The sequence below is a fragment of the Ambystoma mexicanum genome, chromosome 9, assembly GCF_040938575.1.
Source record: "Ambystoma mexicanum isolate Mex_15411 chromosome 9, UKY_AmexF1_1, whole genome shotgun sequence".
Classification (NCBI taxonomy): domain Eukaryota; kingdom Metazoa; phylum Chordata; class Amphibia; order Caudata; family Ambystomatidae; genus Ambystoma; species Ambystoma mexicanum.
In genome coordinates, this window is record NC_090931.1 from 843,607,535 (window position 1) to 843,623,347 (window position 15,813).

The 15,813-nt window shown below is 48.1% G+C and overlaps 1 protein-coding gene across 3 annotated transcripts in view; it reads right to left on the reverse strand.

The window, feature by feature from the left end:
* LANCL1 (LanC like glutathione S-transferase 1) overlaps positions 1–15,813 on the reverse strand; it is a 675,259-nt gene that overhangs the window by 353,361 nt on the left and 306,085 nt on the right. The window contains exon 7 of one of the 3 annotated variants that reach the window (XM_069615909.1): positions 12,260–12,385. The exons of the other annotated variants lie outside the window; for them this stretch is intronic. Within the exon in view, the coding sequence (XP_069472010.1) occupies positions 12,260–12,385 (126 nt within the window). The remainder of the gene's footprint in view (positions 1–12,259; positions 12,386–15,813) is intronic. 3 annotated transcript variants of the gene reach the window in all.

The following is a 15,813-nucleotide window of genomic DNA, read 5'->3' on the forward strand; positions in this document are numbered from 1 at the left end:
GCGGAGGCAGGGAAACTCTGGGCCCTGAGGTCGCCTCCACTGGGGTAGCCTCCACAGGCTTCGCCAGGGCTCCAGCGACTCCCTCAATCGAGGCCTTGGCCGGGATCAAGGTCTTCACCACCTTGGGCACGCTCGAGGACCCTTAGGGGGAGGGTCACCGCCTCGCTCCCCTTCGGCCTGTTCCTTCAAGATCGACCGGGGCCTCTCTAGAAGCTTAGCCGGGTTTTCGGCTTTTCTCTTCCCCGAGCCAGAGCGTTGGCTCGCGGTTGATGGCGTCGGCGAATGTGCGCCCTGCCTGGCATCCGAGGAGCCCGACCGCTTGGCACTCCCGGTGCCCGCGGACTCACAGTGCTTTGCCTTCTGTTGGGCCCCCGTCGCCAGGGCGCCCTCACAGGACTTAGAAGACCGCTCGCAGGACTTAGAAGACCGCTCGGATTTCTTCCCACCTGCTGGGCTCTTGCCTTTCAGCCAGTTGGAGAGATGGGTCCGACGATCCCTCATAGTCCGATCCGACATGTTCATGCAAAACGCACAGTCCTTCTCCACGTGTGTTTTGTCCTCGTGGAGGCAGTAAAGGCATTTCGAATGCTCGTCCTCCTTGAACACATTCTGTAGGTTGCATCCAGGGCAGATCCTGAACTGTTTGCTGGGAGTCGAGCTTCCCTTCTCCTAGGCCATGTTCCTCTCGTCCGCGAGGTAGGCCTCAGAAACTTCTGGAATCCTCCAAGAAGTGTAACTCGACGAAAACTTCACCCTTGAGTGGCATAGATAAATCCGAAATGTGTCCCCGTTGATCGGAAGTAGAAACGGTGGCGCTTGAGGCTCGATTAAACCGAAAAATTTGATAAATCTCTTTCAAAAAGCGCAAAACGCAGTAGCTCGAGAGCTATAGCACGAGGACTCAACACTTGAGCGTGCAGTAAAAATCTGAGGATGGCTGCCAGTGGCGGGGCTTAGGGAGAGGGCAGTCATTGGCTGGGGGCAGTATGACCCAGAGACCAGTGATTGGTTACTACTAAGAAAGACAGATCAGAAACGAAACTGATACTGATTTTGTCTTTACCAAGGATTCCCAGCCTGACCGGGAATATTCATGAGCATGTGAATCCATGCCAGACCCCATGCTGGAGAATGGGTATAGTTTGCCAGAGTATGCAATTGTCAGGATCTGGTCCGTCTCTACTAACCCCATCAAGTAGGGCGAACAAGTTCTCCTTTCACAGGGAGACTTTCCTCCCGAGAACGCAGCCTGCAGAGAGCAAACAATGCAACTGACAGACTAGGGGCTCAGGTAAAAAGGCAGGACCAACAGCAGAGCTAAAAGGAGGGAAAAGACACAAACATCACCTTAAGATACCTATTCAGTAGCAGTATGCTGGTCAAAAACACCTTCCTTAAACAGTACCCCAACACCTACCTGTTTTGGTGTAACTGGAAACGATGAACCTACTTGACATGCTGCTGCCAAGGAAGTCCGGAGTGCACAGGTGTCCCAAAGGATCAAAGGACAAGGCGCCAGGAAGATCTTCAGCAAAGTCAATGCACCTCTAGGATACCTGACCCGAACGGCACAAGGAATCAATATAGGGATCAAGATGGCAGTCGTAGAATCCACAGGAGGAAGACCAAAAAACAAAAAAAAGAGTCTCAGATCCAAGGACGATGAAAAGGCAAAAACAATGAAAAAACAAAGAACACCCGGGTCCAGGAAAAAAACAGTTGAAACACAAGAATCCAGAAGCCCAATGCAGTCCAGCGAGAACAAGCAGTTCCTTGGGCTAGAAGAATGGAGAATCCGAGGAGAAGGATGCAAGGAAGACCCTGGCAATCGGAAAGAGAGCAGGCAGTCCAGGGACAGGGCGGAGTTCAAGGGGTGCGAGAAGATCATTCAAAGGGGTATAAGCGCCAGATACAAACAAAGGCAAAGCAAGGCAAAATTCCAAGCAGAAGATCTGAGTTCAAAGGAAGCCGGGTGATCAGACCAAAGTATTTAGGTGCCGAAACCAGACAAGAAAGCAAAGGCAGGTCCAGGAAAACAGAGTTTCAGAATGACAGGATATCAGGAAGAAAACAAACGCCAAGCAACAACCACAGAACGCTGTTAGCTGGGTAGAACGCACCGGTTAAGGAGCTCTGCCCGGCAGGATTCCACTGCTCAAGTACTCGCAGCTTCCGGGTTGCATCGGTGAGCCGAACACATGACGCGTTGCATGAACGGAGTACCGGGACTTCTGGGTACTGTAGATCGGGGCAACCGGTGTGCCGTGCACTGCCCCAATCGCCACGACAACAGCCACTGTTGAGGCAGTGGGGCACAGAGGAACGCAGAATCGTGGGGGTAAACAGCCCATGACAGCAATGCATTGACAATCATCAGGACAGACTAAAGGAGACAAACTCTGCGCAAGCCGCACTCTAATTTTTTTTGGATACCCTGTAAGTGGAAACCAAGGGGAAGGCCATAGCCTTTGTGCATGTGGTTGCCATCTGGATTCCAAGGTTGTCTGCTGAGAAATGAAGTGCTAGAAACTGAGGGTCTACCCCTCTAGCCTTATTTTCTGCGCAATATCTTTAGCTATTATGGCAGTAGATGCAGGTCTGTCCCTAACAGGTTAATTTGTCCACCAAAGCCCAACTGAAGGGGAAAGCAGGCACTTATGGGGTATTTGGCATCAGGATATCCGTAATTGCATGCACAGGTGCCTCCTGTGAAATAGATACTATTTTTAATGTATCAATAGCCCTGGACACCACTGCTGTGCAACAGCTGAAGTTTGGTCCTCAAACAGTAATAGGATCATATGCAATCTCTAAGTCACGTGAGGTGTCTAGCCCTCCTGCCTCCTGAATTTTTACCGGTTGCATCAAGGAGTCTGCAGATTGATCGGCCAGGAGGTCTTCTACGCATGCAGTTATATCTGATATATGTTGTAAAGCAGAAGGTTTTACTTCTCGCTCCTTTTCAGACATTTCGCCATAAATTTCCAAAAATCTTTTAAATGTAGTTATTCTATCTAGATGCCATTACATGGAGTTGTCCAGTTCCAATGGCACCACAAATAATCTCAATGGATGAGACACTTGTTCCATCGCAGTTGATCTCTGCACCGTCTGCTCTGATGGACTCAGATCTGGGAAAGCAGTGTGGATGGGGGTGTTACTTTTATGTTCTAAACATTTTCCATATGCTGTAAAAACAGACAGGAAATGATGTGATGTGCAGGGTAAGGCCCTTAGGTACATCATGTGTTGTAAATAATGTGAAGCTTACCTGAATCTGGGATGCAAAGTATTGTATCTCCGGTTTTTGGAGATGCGATGTACGTGGGCTGAAAAACTAAGCAAAGTCAAAGGACATTCATAAAAGATGTTTAAAGTTGGGGGTTTCCATGAGATTCTTGCAGGGTACTCACGGAGGGGCCGCAGTGTTAATGTTAAAGGTATTTATATAGCACACTGTCACCAATGGATTTGGTCTCCAGGCGCTCAGGGCGGATCTGTAAACATAGAGGTGGGGTTGGGTTAGTGGGTGAAGAGGGCGTAGGAAAGTGAGAAGATGGTGTCCTGTTGGCAGCTTCAGTTAGGTTTTCACAGTGCCCTGAACTTGGGCGTGAATATAGGATCGAAGCCAGTATGTGTGTGCTGTTGTTGCGATCTATGTGTTGATTATTCGTTGTTGTGGTGAAGTGCATGCGGTTTGCTGTGAGAAGTGGTTGTGTGGGTTTTTGTGCAAGTCAAGTATGCAGACATTTGAGGTTTTGGTTAATGGGTTATATGTCTCTTAATCCTTGTAGTTCTGTTTTATGTATCCGGTTGTCATACTGGGTAGGTATATTCTTTCTCTTTCTTTCCTGGCTGTCTAGTTTCTAGGGCGATGACGAGGCTGGTTCCTAGCTAAGATATTTGAGCTCAGTACACCCGGTTGGGCGATCACTATCCCATAGTTCGATAGTGGTGTTATATTATCATTCCCCCACTCCTTCATATCTATTTACTGTTGGTGGTCCATTGGGTGGGTATATTCTTTCTCTTCCCTTTCCTGACTGTCTAGTTTCTAGGGCAATGGCGAGGCTGGTCCCCAGTTAAGTTACTGAGCTTAGTACACCCGAGTGGGCGAGTATTATCCCTACTTAGGTAGTGGTGTTATATTATCATTCCCCCGCTCCTTCCTATCTATTTACTGTCGGTGGTCCATTGCTGCCTGTGAATACAAAGTGAAATAATGTAAAATATATTACTTGGTGTATAGCAAGGGTTGACTAACTTGAGAAGAGTTATGGGTTCTAGTTGTTACAATATAGACCTGCAGGCCCTAGCTCCCAACATGGAGGTGTATTGGGAGTGCAGGCCCCACCGTCCGCTACCTGGTTTGGGAGCCAGGTGTGCTAAGTTATGTTATGTTATTTGGCATTTATATAGCACTCTATGTATCATTGGTATGACAAAACGCTGGTAGGTTGAACGCCCTCGGAGACCGCAGTCCAGGTCAGTTGAGACAATAAGGTGTCGTAGGGTGCTTGTGTGCACCAGTTATGTGTGCAGCTGATGTAATTGCCTGATGGTAGCTGCATCCTACCATTCGGTGTGGTGGTATTGAAATCAGTTGAATGTGTGCAGTCTGGCAGGTGGATACCAAGGCTGGGTTCTGGCTGCATTGGGCCTGTTGGACGCTTATGTGTGCACCTAGGCCGGTTTGTCATGGGATATAGCTGCATTTTATTAGAATGATGAGGTGTTTATGTGTTAATGTTTGCAAGCGAGCAGCTGAGCAGAATTTGATTGAGATGTATAGCGGAACTCTAATTGAGTGATGGTGTAGAGAAGAGAGTAAGCATAGTGATATGGGAGGTGATTGTTTGGGTTGAGTTATGATCTAAAACATAGGTAAGTAAATTACAGAACTATCTCAGGCGGCACTTTCTAGTTGTGAGTCGGGCGAGGGAGAGCAATTCCAATTGTGCAGCGCATGCAAGTGTGTCACAGTGATATCTCAGGGGGTACTTTCAAGATGTGAGTTAAAGTAGCTTTCTTACAAGAACAATTCCTAAGTGTGTAATTGCAAAAAAATCTGGATCGCATAGGGACGCACTGGGCATTTTTCAAAACACACAGGTGGGTACGCTGGAAAACCTGACATCCGACAGGAGACAAAATGCACCTGTTCCACCAGAAAATGCAGTTCCACATCGGGCGTGCCTATACCCCCCTGGTTCCATGGGAGGACCAAGGGGTCCCAACTGATTCAAGGGGACTTGGGGTGCCACGGCAGTCACACCAACAGCGTCTTCAAATTTGTGAAAAAAGGCAATGCCGGCCACAACGGGATGTTCTGGAACATATACAACAATTTAGGAACCACAACCATCTTAGCAACAGCAACCCTACCCAGCAGGGACAGGGGTAGCGTGCACCACCTGTCCACTGTAGTCTTCAGGGCGTTCAGGTAAATTAAATGATTATCCGCCTGCAATGTCGGGAACCCTGCTCTTCTGTCGCAGCATAGCCTCCAACAGACGACCGGGTCTGCCCTCCTCATCATCATAACGGGGCACCATCACAGGGCGTGCTAAGTACTTAACCTCGCGATGAGGAAGATCACTGAACCGGCCCAGAGCCACTCACAACTCAGCTCTGGCCACCGGATCATCGGCAGTCAACATGGCAGTCTCTATAACCTTGATCTCTCCTTCCTGTACTACAGCTGTCTCCTAATCGTTTTCAACACACCAGACTCCAGAGAATTGCACCTTGCACAAAGAACCACCTTAAATGCCCCCCAAGTGGAGACAATCAAGCTTACCGGGCCCATGTTGTCTTCAAAATACGAACGCACAACATCCACCACCTCACTGCGAAACACCATATCCGATAACGCTGCAGGCTTAAAATCTCCAATGGTATCGAGGCACAGCCTCCCGCACCATATCCAACGACCACAGAACCGGGGAGTGATCCGATGAGTCTCCACGGAAGAAGCGAGCAGTCCAGCGCCATACGCAACAAAAGCAGGCTAGCCAGCACGTAGTCTAGCCGCAATGACATACCATGCACTGAGGAATCAAAGGAAAACTCCTTCATCCGTCAATCCCAATGCAGACATATTCGTGCACACCAGATTAGCAGCTTTAGGGGAATAATGAACTGACCCAAGGGGCTGTATACTTGGGAACATTCCATTGGTTGCCCTCATGCTCCATTAGCTCATGGTCTGGTTCTTGTTGTAAATTCATATCCCCAGCTATAATCAGGACTGGTTTATCTGTCGCTATTAGACTTCAATCTTCCAAAATGTTTCCCAAGCTTTCAAGGGTATCCATGCCATTTGCTTCATAGGGTCTGCTATAAAAATTACATAGGGATTAGCTTACACCTCCTGGGAGACTGATTAGCAAGACTTCAAGCTCATGTGAATTGTTAAGACAAGGGATGGACCTGTGCATTTAAAATTGGTCCATATCCAAGTACATAATCCCACGCTTGGTCTTCCCATCTTACTTTTTTGAAGGCAGACTATATCAAAACCTCTTATCATAGTAAGCCTGTCAGGATTCGCTAGATGTTTATGTAGCCCGGCGATGTTCCAAGAGGCTAGTTTGAGGTTGGAGTTGACAGGGACATGTGTATGCGATGTTATACCTGGAGGTGATGGGTTTTACAAGCAGGGGGACAGCTGTCAAACCTCAGGGATCAACAGGGGTATAGCGGGTTCGAATCCCCCCTCCACAAGAGAATGCAACTTGTTCCTTCCCATATCTGCACCTAGCATTAGAGATTTAGGTGGTTTACTTCTCAATTCAATATTTAGGCTTGGCGGAGTGAAAGTGTGGAAATCAATTAACAACAGGCCAGATATAAGACAGTCATTTCTAAGGAAGATTTTGACTTCATCAAGGCCGTCCAATCCAGGAAGGTGGTATTTAGAGGCATCGACTAGGTCATCTCCAATAATGGAAAGGCAGTGTTCCTTGTGTCTAATCCAGTGAATACATTTATGCACTAGATTAGTCTTCACTTGAAATATTCCTCTCTCTAATCTTGGGACATTTACCATGTAGATTATGCCGTTTTCCTCTGTTTCACAACGGGCACTAACCTCCTCAGTGGCAAACTGCTTCTCTACAAGCCAGGATGAACATTCTTGGAAGAGGAGCGAGCACGACCCTCCTCAGGTCCATTAGCACCAAGGTTACAGGTTCTTGCGTTACCGGATCTAGGTGGGGCATTGGGTGCAATCTTGTATGATTCTCGATTACTTGGTCTATTGATTTCTGATAAATTACTGGGTCCCGATTTCCCACAGGGGTCTATCCCTCCTGCCTTATTTACAAAGGCCATGGCAGCAATTATTTTATTTATTAATTTCTATTTATTTATGGATATGTGTAAGGCGCCCATACAACAAATGATGTTTCGATGCAACTCAAGACAAAAAAGGTGGGGGAACAAGGGAAAAAGTTACACAAATAGTCTTACCACCCAATCTTTGCTCAAAGAAGCGCCTGATTCACAGAGAGTTGGAGCTATCAGACTGAAGGGCACTAGCCAGGCTGTGTTTAGAGAGAGAATTGGATGCAGCAAGGTCCCAGGCCCCAGAAAGCTTTGTGGATGATGCAGAGGGTTTTGAATTTGATCCTAGCAGCAACCGGAAGCCAGTAGAGGAAATAAGAGCTGAAGAGATATGGTCCATGGGCTTGAGACCAAGAATAAGTCTTGCAGTCCTATTCTGGATTTGTTGAAGGGGACGAAGAAGAAAGATTTCCAGAAGAGGCTATTACAGTAGTCAAGCATAGAGAGGACCAGAGCACTGGAGATACTGAGTTTCTGGGGGAAGGTGAGGAAATTGAAAATACCTCTGAGGAGGTGCAGCTGATAGTGGGCCTTCTTGACAAGGTCTGCGATGTGAGGAGAGAAGGAGAGCGAGGGATCAAAGATGACACTAAGGTTCTTTGCCTCACAAGCGGGTGAGGGTAGGGGACCATAATGGGTGGCCAGAGGGAGGGAAAGTGGGAGCCGGAATCACAATTAGAAAGATCTCAGTCTTATTGGCATTAAGGCAGAGATCATTGGCAGCACACCATGGTCCTCATTACGAAAGACCCAGTCCGGAAATATTTATTTCGGGACCGGGTCACTCCGGCTCTGCTGGTAGGGGCACTGAACCGGCAGGCTTGACCTGCCGGTAGTTCAAGCCACTACAGGCAGGTTTTTCCACTGATGCACCAGCACCATTAACAGTGCCAGTGTTTCAGTTTTCCCATTCCTAGAGGACTCCACAGGAATGGGAACTTACCGTACCCACCGGGATGTCAGGTGGCAGAAACAGTGAGACTAGGTTGCCGGCAACCCGCTGGTAGCACCGGCGGTTTACCAGCAAACTCGCAATGAGGCCCCATGACTGGGCTTGGAGAGGATCTTGTAACCCTCAGGCAGGAGTGTGTCAGAAGCAGTGAGAGCTGGCAGTGAACCAAGTCTCAGTGAGGGCGAGAACGTTGAGGTCAAAGTCTTTAAGAAGGAGACAGATAATAGAAGCAATTGTGACGGCAGAGTGATAGTTGAAGAAAGCGAAGCGGACCGGGTTACCACCTTTGAAGGTCTTCCGAGGAGGGGTACAGGGACGTGGTACACCCATCAGAGGTGGAGAAGGGGCAAGGGGTGTGGCCACTGGAGGAGTGGCAGGAGAAGGGAGGAAGTTGATGAGTAACGGAGGATGCCTATCAAGAAGGAGAAGGTTGGGCTGAGAGACCTGGACCTTGACAGTTCCACTGCGATAGACATTAATGATGCACCTAGAGGATGAGAAGCCTGCCAAGAGTACTTCCCATCTGGTGCCTCCATTAATGGGAGACGAGGAGAGCGACCATTTGTGGAGTCCATAGTTCCGGGAGGGAGTGACAAAGAGGATGTCAGTGACAGTCTGCCTGGAAGAAGCATTGACGTAGGTGTCAGCGATGGGAAGGCCTGGATTGGAGACCAGATCATCTTTTTTTTTTTACTTTTTCCTTCCAGGCTTCGAGAGGGAGGTAGTATAGGTGATAGAGTAGCAGTTGGAATAAATAAATGAGACAGAGAGCACCACAGGTGGTGTAAGAGAGCAAAAGATGGAAAGAAAGAGGGGAGAAGACAGCAAACTGCACAAAGCACGACAAACTCACCAGGCGACCTAGCAGCAGACAGATGCCAATAGACGGGAGCAGACAGTGACCTTTCAGGATAATTTAGGGCTGCATCTGACAGGTCAGGCCCTCCTTCCAGCGGGACAAATGCACAAATGCAGCAGACGAAGGCCTTAGGATCTTAAGTCAATGATGCCTTCAGAGAAGGTCTTGTGCAGTGCAAAACAGCCTCCCAGCACACAGTGAGCACACCCAGCTACAAGTCTGAATTAAAAAGACACACCTGTTTGCATAAGGGCAGTAGGCCCTTCTCTGTGACCACAATCAAATACTGCAAGGTCAGTACAGTAACCCAGCAGGGCTCAGGCTGCATCCACCAGCGCTCAGAAAATACGCCAGCTGCATTTTTATCCCACTTTCATAAGGCGCGACCTGAGTGAACACCATGACGCAGCGCTGCCTCCGTTCCGGTCATTGGCTGTGGGGGCGCTCCGCCCCAATGCAGAGAGGGTTCTCGGTCCCTTGAAAGGGCGGTGTATGGTGCAAGCTTAAGCAAAGCTGTCCTACTGCTGCTGGCTCTGTAGTTTTCCAGCTGCTCCAGGATGCAAAAGAACCATACGTGCCCTTGTCCACAGCTCCCTGGTGGTTCTGGGTGCTCCGGTTAGTGCAGAGGATTCGGGTGACTTAGGAGCGCCGTGTCCTAGCACGGAGGGTCTTGGCTCCTGGGAAGGCACAATAACGACTAGTTCCCATTAAAAGGAATGACCCTTCAGTGACGCGAGCATCAGGTATGACTCATGGTAACAGGCGGAGGCCCCTCCATCCACCCTATTTACAGGAGGGTGCCTGTATGCAGCCCCATCCACGTCAGGGCCACGGCTCCAGTGCTGCTGCCCCCGCTCCAGGTCTCCTCTCCCCCCTCTCCGGTTCACCTCACCCCCGGCGACTCCCAGCCTCCTCCTCATCGATTACTTAAAAGAATCATCCTCGAGTGCTGGACAGAGAACATTTACTAATCCTGATCAGACATCCGTTGCAGAAACCACTCCTGGATACACCACTGACCCTCTAAATTTCCCTTGTAGAAAGATTACGTGTTATGGACAGTCAAAGTAATGTGGATATCCCACAAAACTATTGTTCTCTGTTTGGAGCAGATGCCACATCCTAATTTGTCATTGAGGAGTCTCTATTTAATAGCGGCACACACATCACTTGTGGTAATGGCTTAAATGGCAGGCGGTACACAACAAAGGTTCGGTAGATCACTGCACAGTAAAATGTTAGCTAGTCAAATGACAAGCCATGACTGATGCCTCTTATTCTAGTGTAAATTCTACTCAGGAGAGCATGCAAGCGATAAGAGATTGCAGAGAAGCATTAGAGCAGAAGAGCAGAAGATACAGAAAGTTGCTGTGGACAGATCATTGATTTGCCATTATCTGTAGAGGGTCTCTGAATGTGTTACTCAGACAAAATCAAAAGTGCAGGAGTTGGAGAGTAATGTTAAAATGCTCCTAAAACAACTAACTTAGATTGTATATTGCACTAGATTTCTAGGAAATTGCAGAGGATGCAGAAGGTCACTCAAGAATATGCCACTCAATCGCACTTCCCAAGCTCCCAGAGCAAGAGGTCACCTCATCTGGGTGATGCAAACAATGCTGTGCAGCTGGAAAAGGTGCTTTCTGATTCAGATGAAATGGCTTAATTTTAATAGTTCCTTATGTGTCACGTAAAATGATAAAACCTGGAAACCAATTTCATCAAAGCATTGTGCTTTGGTTATTAAATTGTTGAAATTGTGTTCTACTGGATAGTTTCCTTACATTTCAAAAAGTAGTTATCTGCCCGAAATAAGTAAATTATATATCATCACAAGCACTACTTAAAATCGCTGCTTGTTAAACTGGTGCCGGAAAAAATGTTATAAATACTCCAATTGCAGCGTGTTCTAGCTACACTAGCTAAGAGATGTAAACTCTTTTCTCATGTTAGGGGAATGGGCATTATATGTGTGTGTTAGCAAATGCAATGATTTTTGCATTGTTTTAAGAGTTATTGGGGGGCGTGGCCTAGACTGCCGACTATGCGGTCGCTCTCCTGATGGCCTCCGTGGAGGGCCCGCTGCGTTTCTAGCATTACCATCTCGCAAATAAGATGCCTGCTGTGGCTTGAGAGGATCTAGGGCTGCTGCCGGAACTCAAAAAAGGAGCTGAGGTCCTGGGGAGACGGAATACGAGCCGGGTGCGCTCCACGGCCCTTCCGCTGTGTGATCCAAAAATGGCGGGCGGAGCCGGAGATGCCTGCGGGAGAAAGTATACAAGTATGAATCCTTGGCTCCGATGAACCTGACAGAGGCACTTCGCCTGCTGCACGCCATCCAGGCACCGTTGACACCAACCCACCCTGGAAGAACCATCCAGCCTGGTGCCTGAGAAGCAAGCCCACCGTTTCAGCCTGTGGCGTCCACCCGCCACTGCCCGTGCCCCGAGATGGAACACCGCGGCCCGAGATGGGGCGTTTCAGTGAGGTGCCCGGTGACCCAGTGGGGAACAGAGCACACGGGTCATGGTATTACATAACAATGTGTAGGAACCACTAACCTTGTTAGATGTACAGTCCTTGAAGACAGGAGAACCCCCCTGGAGGCCTTGTCACCCCCCTCTCCTGACTATAATAGGATCGGGGAAAGACAACCCCCCCCCCCAGGGAAACCCTCTGGGGTAGAAAACCCTGAGCTGGATAGAGAGCGCTGCTCTGCGATGGGTCCCAGACTCCGATTCCCAAATATGGCTTATCCAGCTGCGTCACTTCTAAGGGTGAGGTCTTCACAAAGTCTGTAGCAGTGGAGTATTGATTAATCTTCTGGTGTTATGGAGGAACGTCCAAATGGAGCTAAAGAAAGATGAAGTAGTGCGAGTTCACGGAATTCCGCTAACTGGGCTATAGAGCGAAGAAACAACTGCCACCTAGTGAATGCCGCAAATTTTAAGAGCACAGCTCTGTGAAGCGGGATGATGTAACCTTGCTAGCTAAGTCCGGAGCCGCCAAGCCTGCAGGGTCGTATACAGTTGCAGAGAACAGATGTCTAATTATCCTTCTTACTATAAGAAGGTTAAGAGAAGGAGAGAGCCGTATCCTACCTTATCTCTGTGAGACGGGAATCGCTGTATGTAGTTTCCGATAGAATCAATGTAGTATTGCTGTAAACCTCGAGTAATAAAATTTGATGCTGTGACAGGGCGGGCGTGACTGCTAGGGATCGAATCCTGAAATGATAGAGAGTGCAAGATAAAATGTAGTAAAAGTAAGAAAGTAAATCCCTAGAGAGCATACTTACGAAGCGTCTACAACAGGAGTAGCGACGCGCTGGAGAAAGGGCGCGGCTGGTTTAAATCCTGTCAAACCTTGCATTCTGTCTGTCCTGCATCTCTAACACATCTTGCTTACCTAATTGAAATTGCTTTTGAGTCATGTCAATGAATGCCCACTTAGCACACATCGTTTGGAACAGCTTAGTAGCTTATGTACAGTAAAATGTATGTTATGCCCTAGACAGTACTTCTAACTGAGTCCCGTTACTGAATCCTTACTCTTCCCACCCTGTGGGCTGCCCTGCAGCTCTCAATCTTAGCTGAACTGTTTGTCATGCTTACCCACACGAAACTGCTCCCTGCATCCGATTACTGTAATTGCATTCAAACCATTGTGTGACCTGCCATTATGCCCGGCCCCCAACAGTGATCCACTCCTCCCTATCACATTTAGCCTCTGCCTGCCCCACATGGATAATCGAATCTAGGCACTGTACTTTGTTGAATTGCTACCTACCTGTGTCCTGCCATCATTTAGCCATTACCTGCCCTACACGGTTATTCGAATCTAGGCACTGTACTTTTTGTTGAATTGCTACCTACCTGTGTCAAGCCACTGCCCAACACTATTCACACAATCTCTCTGTCATCTCCTATCACACACTAGCTGCACGCACCCACACAGCCTCTCTGCACTATCATGATGACCAAGAGTTCACCCTCCACTCACGGCATAGACTCACACTCCCGCACTCTCCCTGCCACACTCCGCCCAGTCAGCCTAACAGCCCTCTGTATAATCCTCACAATAATTGCCCCTACGCCGCCCCACATACACCCAGCACGCCACACCCAGCACTTATCTCACACGCCACAGCACCAGACTATAACATCACACAGTCTCAGCCACCTAGCCTAGCTGTCAGACTCCACTATCTCAGAAATCAATCACTTCCTAGGTACTTACTCTGCTCACCCACGCCCATCACATCAAGAAATATCAGATTAGGCACCCGCACCGCACCACTACCCCATACCAAGTTGAGCAAATGCACTGCCCCCTCTCTCCCCACAACCCCAACTGGCCTCTACACCACCTCACATTAAGTCCTTCACTACCACAACAAGCACACTTCACCCCATACTAGTATAAACAAAAATATCAAAGGCACACAATACCCACCTCTCAAATGTGCACTACTGAACGTACGCTTCCTACCTGCACATGCCTTAGAGATAAATGGCCTACTGTCCACACACAATCTGGATATTCTATGCATCACCGAAACCTCGTTCAATGATGCCTCCTGCCCAGCCATCGCACTAGCCCTACCATCCTTAGGCAAGATAGACCCGACAGGATTGGAGGGGGAGTCGCCCTTATCCACAAAGACTCACTGTCCATCAGACTAGCAGACCATAGTACATGGGGTGGAAATGCTGATATCCTATCCGCCAAGCTTACGCTCTCCCCAATAATCAATTAATATCCACATCCTATACAGACCTCCCGGACTCCCAACAAAGTTCCAAGAGCACCTCTCTCACCGGCTCAGTAACAACATTAAAAAATCCTCCAAAATCCTTCAATTAGGAGACCTAAATTTAGGATACAATGATCCTAAGGACAAATCCGCCACAATCTTAGCTAAAGAACTCGCAGAACTAGGATTCTCGCAAGGAGTCCTCACACCCACTCATTCCAAAGGCCGCACCCTTGACTGGGTCATGGATCACAACTGTGCATCCAACAGTATCTCAAACACAGCCTTCCCATGGACAGACCACACATGCATTGAATTCCTTATCCCCGCCAACCCCACACCCAAGACTCTCACCCACGCTCCACCTGCCATAACAAGAAGTTCTAAAAAACTCAACACAGACAACCCTCGACCCTAACTCAAAAACCCCTGCCTAGCACCACCTTTCTCTCACGACCCAAATATACTGTCAGCCATCTTTAATGATACTCTCACAAATGCCATAAATGATATAGCCCCACTTGAAAGCAAGAAGGAAAAAAAATAATTTCACTGCAACTCTTGGTTCTCGGATGAACTCCAAACCCTCCGAGCACAAAAGCGTCAGTCACTAAAAAACTGGCAAACGTACCCCAGTGACCTAAATAAGAGCCTTTTCAAACAGATAGCCCTCCAATATAAAAAAGCCATCTTAGTAGCAAAATCCAACTCTTTCAATGAAAGTATCTCAAAGGCCAATTCCCAAGCGAAAGAATTATTCGCTATCTTTAATGAACTAGTCACATCCCTGGCTATCGCAGACGAGATAACCAAAGACAAAGCCTGGTGTGCGAGCATCCTGTTCGCCATGCTCAACAAAATAAAACTCCTCCAGAATAAAATCCAAAACCACTGCAAAGCCCTCCCAAACCTAAAAGCTAACCGCCCCCTACTCAAGACAAGGGCAGTAACTTCAACCACGCTCAATTCGCTTTCAGAGACATGACTGAACATGAGGTCCTTGATCTCATCAAAAACCTCAAACCATCTCTCTGAAAAGCAGACATCTGCCCTCCCAAAATCATCAAAGAATGCGCTAATGACCTAGCACCCCTGATTACTGCCTTCATTAACGCATCATTCCAAACTGGAACTGTCCCAAAAAATCTCAAGGAAGCCTGGGTGCGGCCACTTCTAAAAAAGGACACGCTTGAACCAGCGCAACCCAACAACTACAGACCAATAACAACAGTCCTGTTCCTCTTGAAAATTCTGGACAAAGCAGCTCATATCCAGATCCAATCATACATAGAAGCCAATTACATACTAGGCAAAAGGCAATCTCGCTTCCGTGTCGGGCATGGAACAGAATCCACCTCATTAGACCTACAAAATCAAATCTCACAGATCATGGACAAAGGCAAACCTGCCCTGCTCCTCCTTCTCGTTCTATCAGCAGCTTCGACCTGGTAGATCACCAAACACTCACCACCCACCTCACTTATGCAGCCCATTTCTCTAAACAAGCAGCATCCTGGATCACATCCTTCCTCGAAGGAAGAACCATGAAGGTCTACTCCGACACAGCAAACGCAGATCCTACCACTATAAACTGCGGTTTTCCCCAAGGATCATGTACAGCCCCCACCCTCTAAAACCTCTTCACTAAACCCCTATTCGACCTACTTGACTCCATGGGTGTTGCATATACCAACTATGCAGACGATACTCAAGTACTCTATCACCATGACGCTGCAGCCCTTCACAACATCTATGCTACTATCCAAGCATGGATGGCAATGAATGGCCTATGTCTGAATGGGGAGAAGACTGACATTTTCATCCTTGGGCAGAAAAACACAATAACAAAGCCAAGCCCCCAATACGCCAACTTCAACATAGACAACTCGACCATCTCAT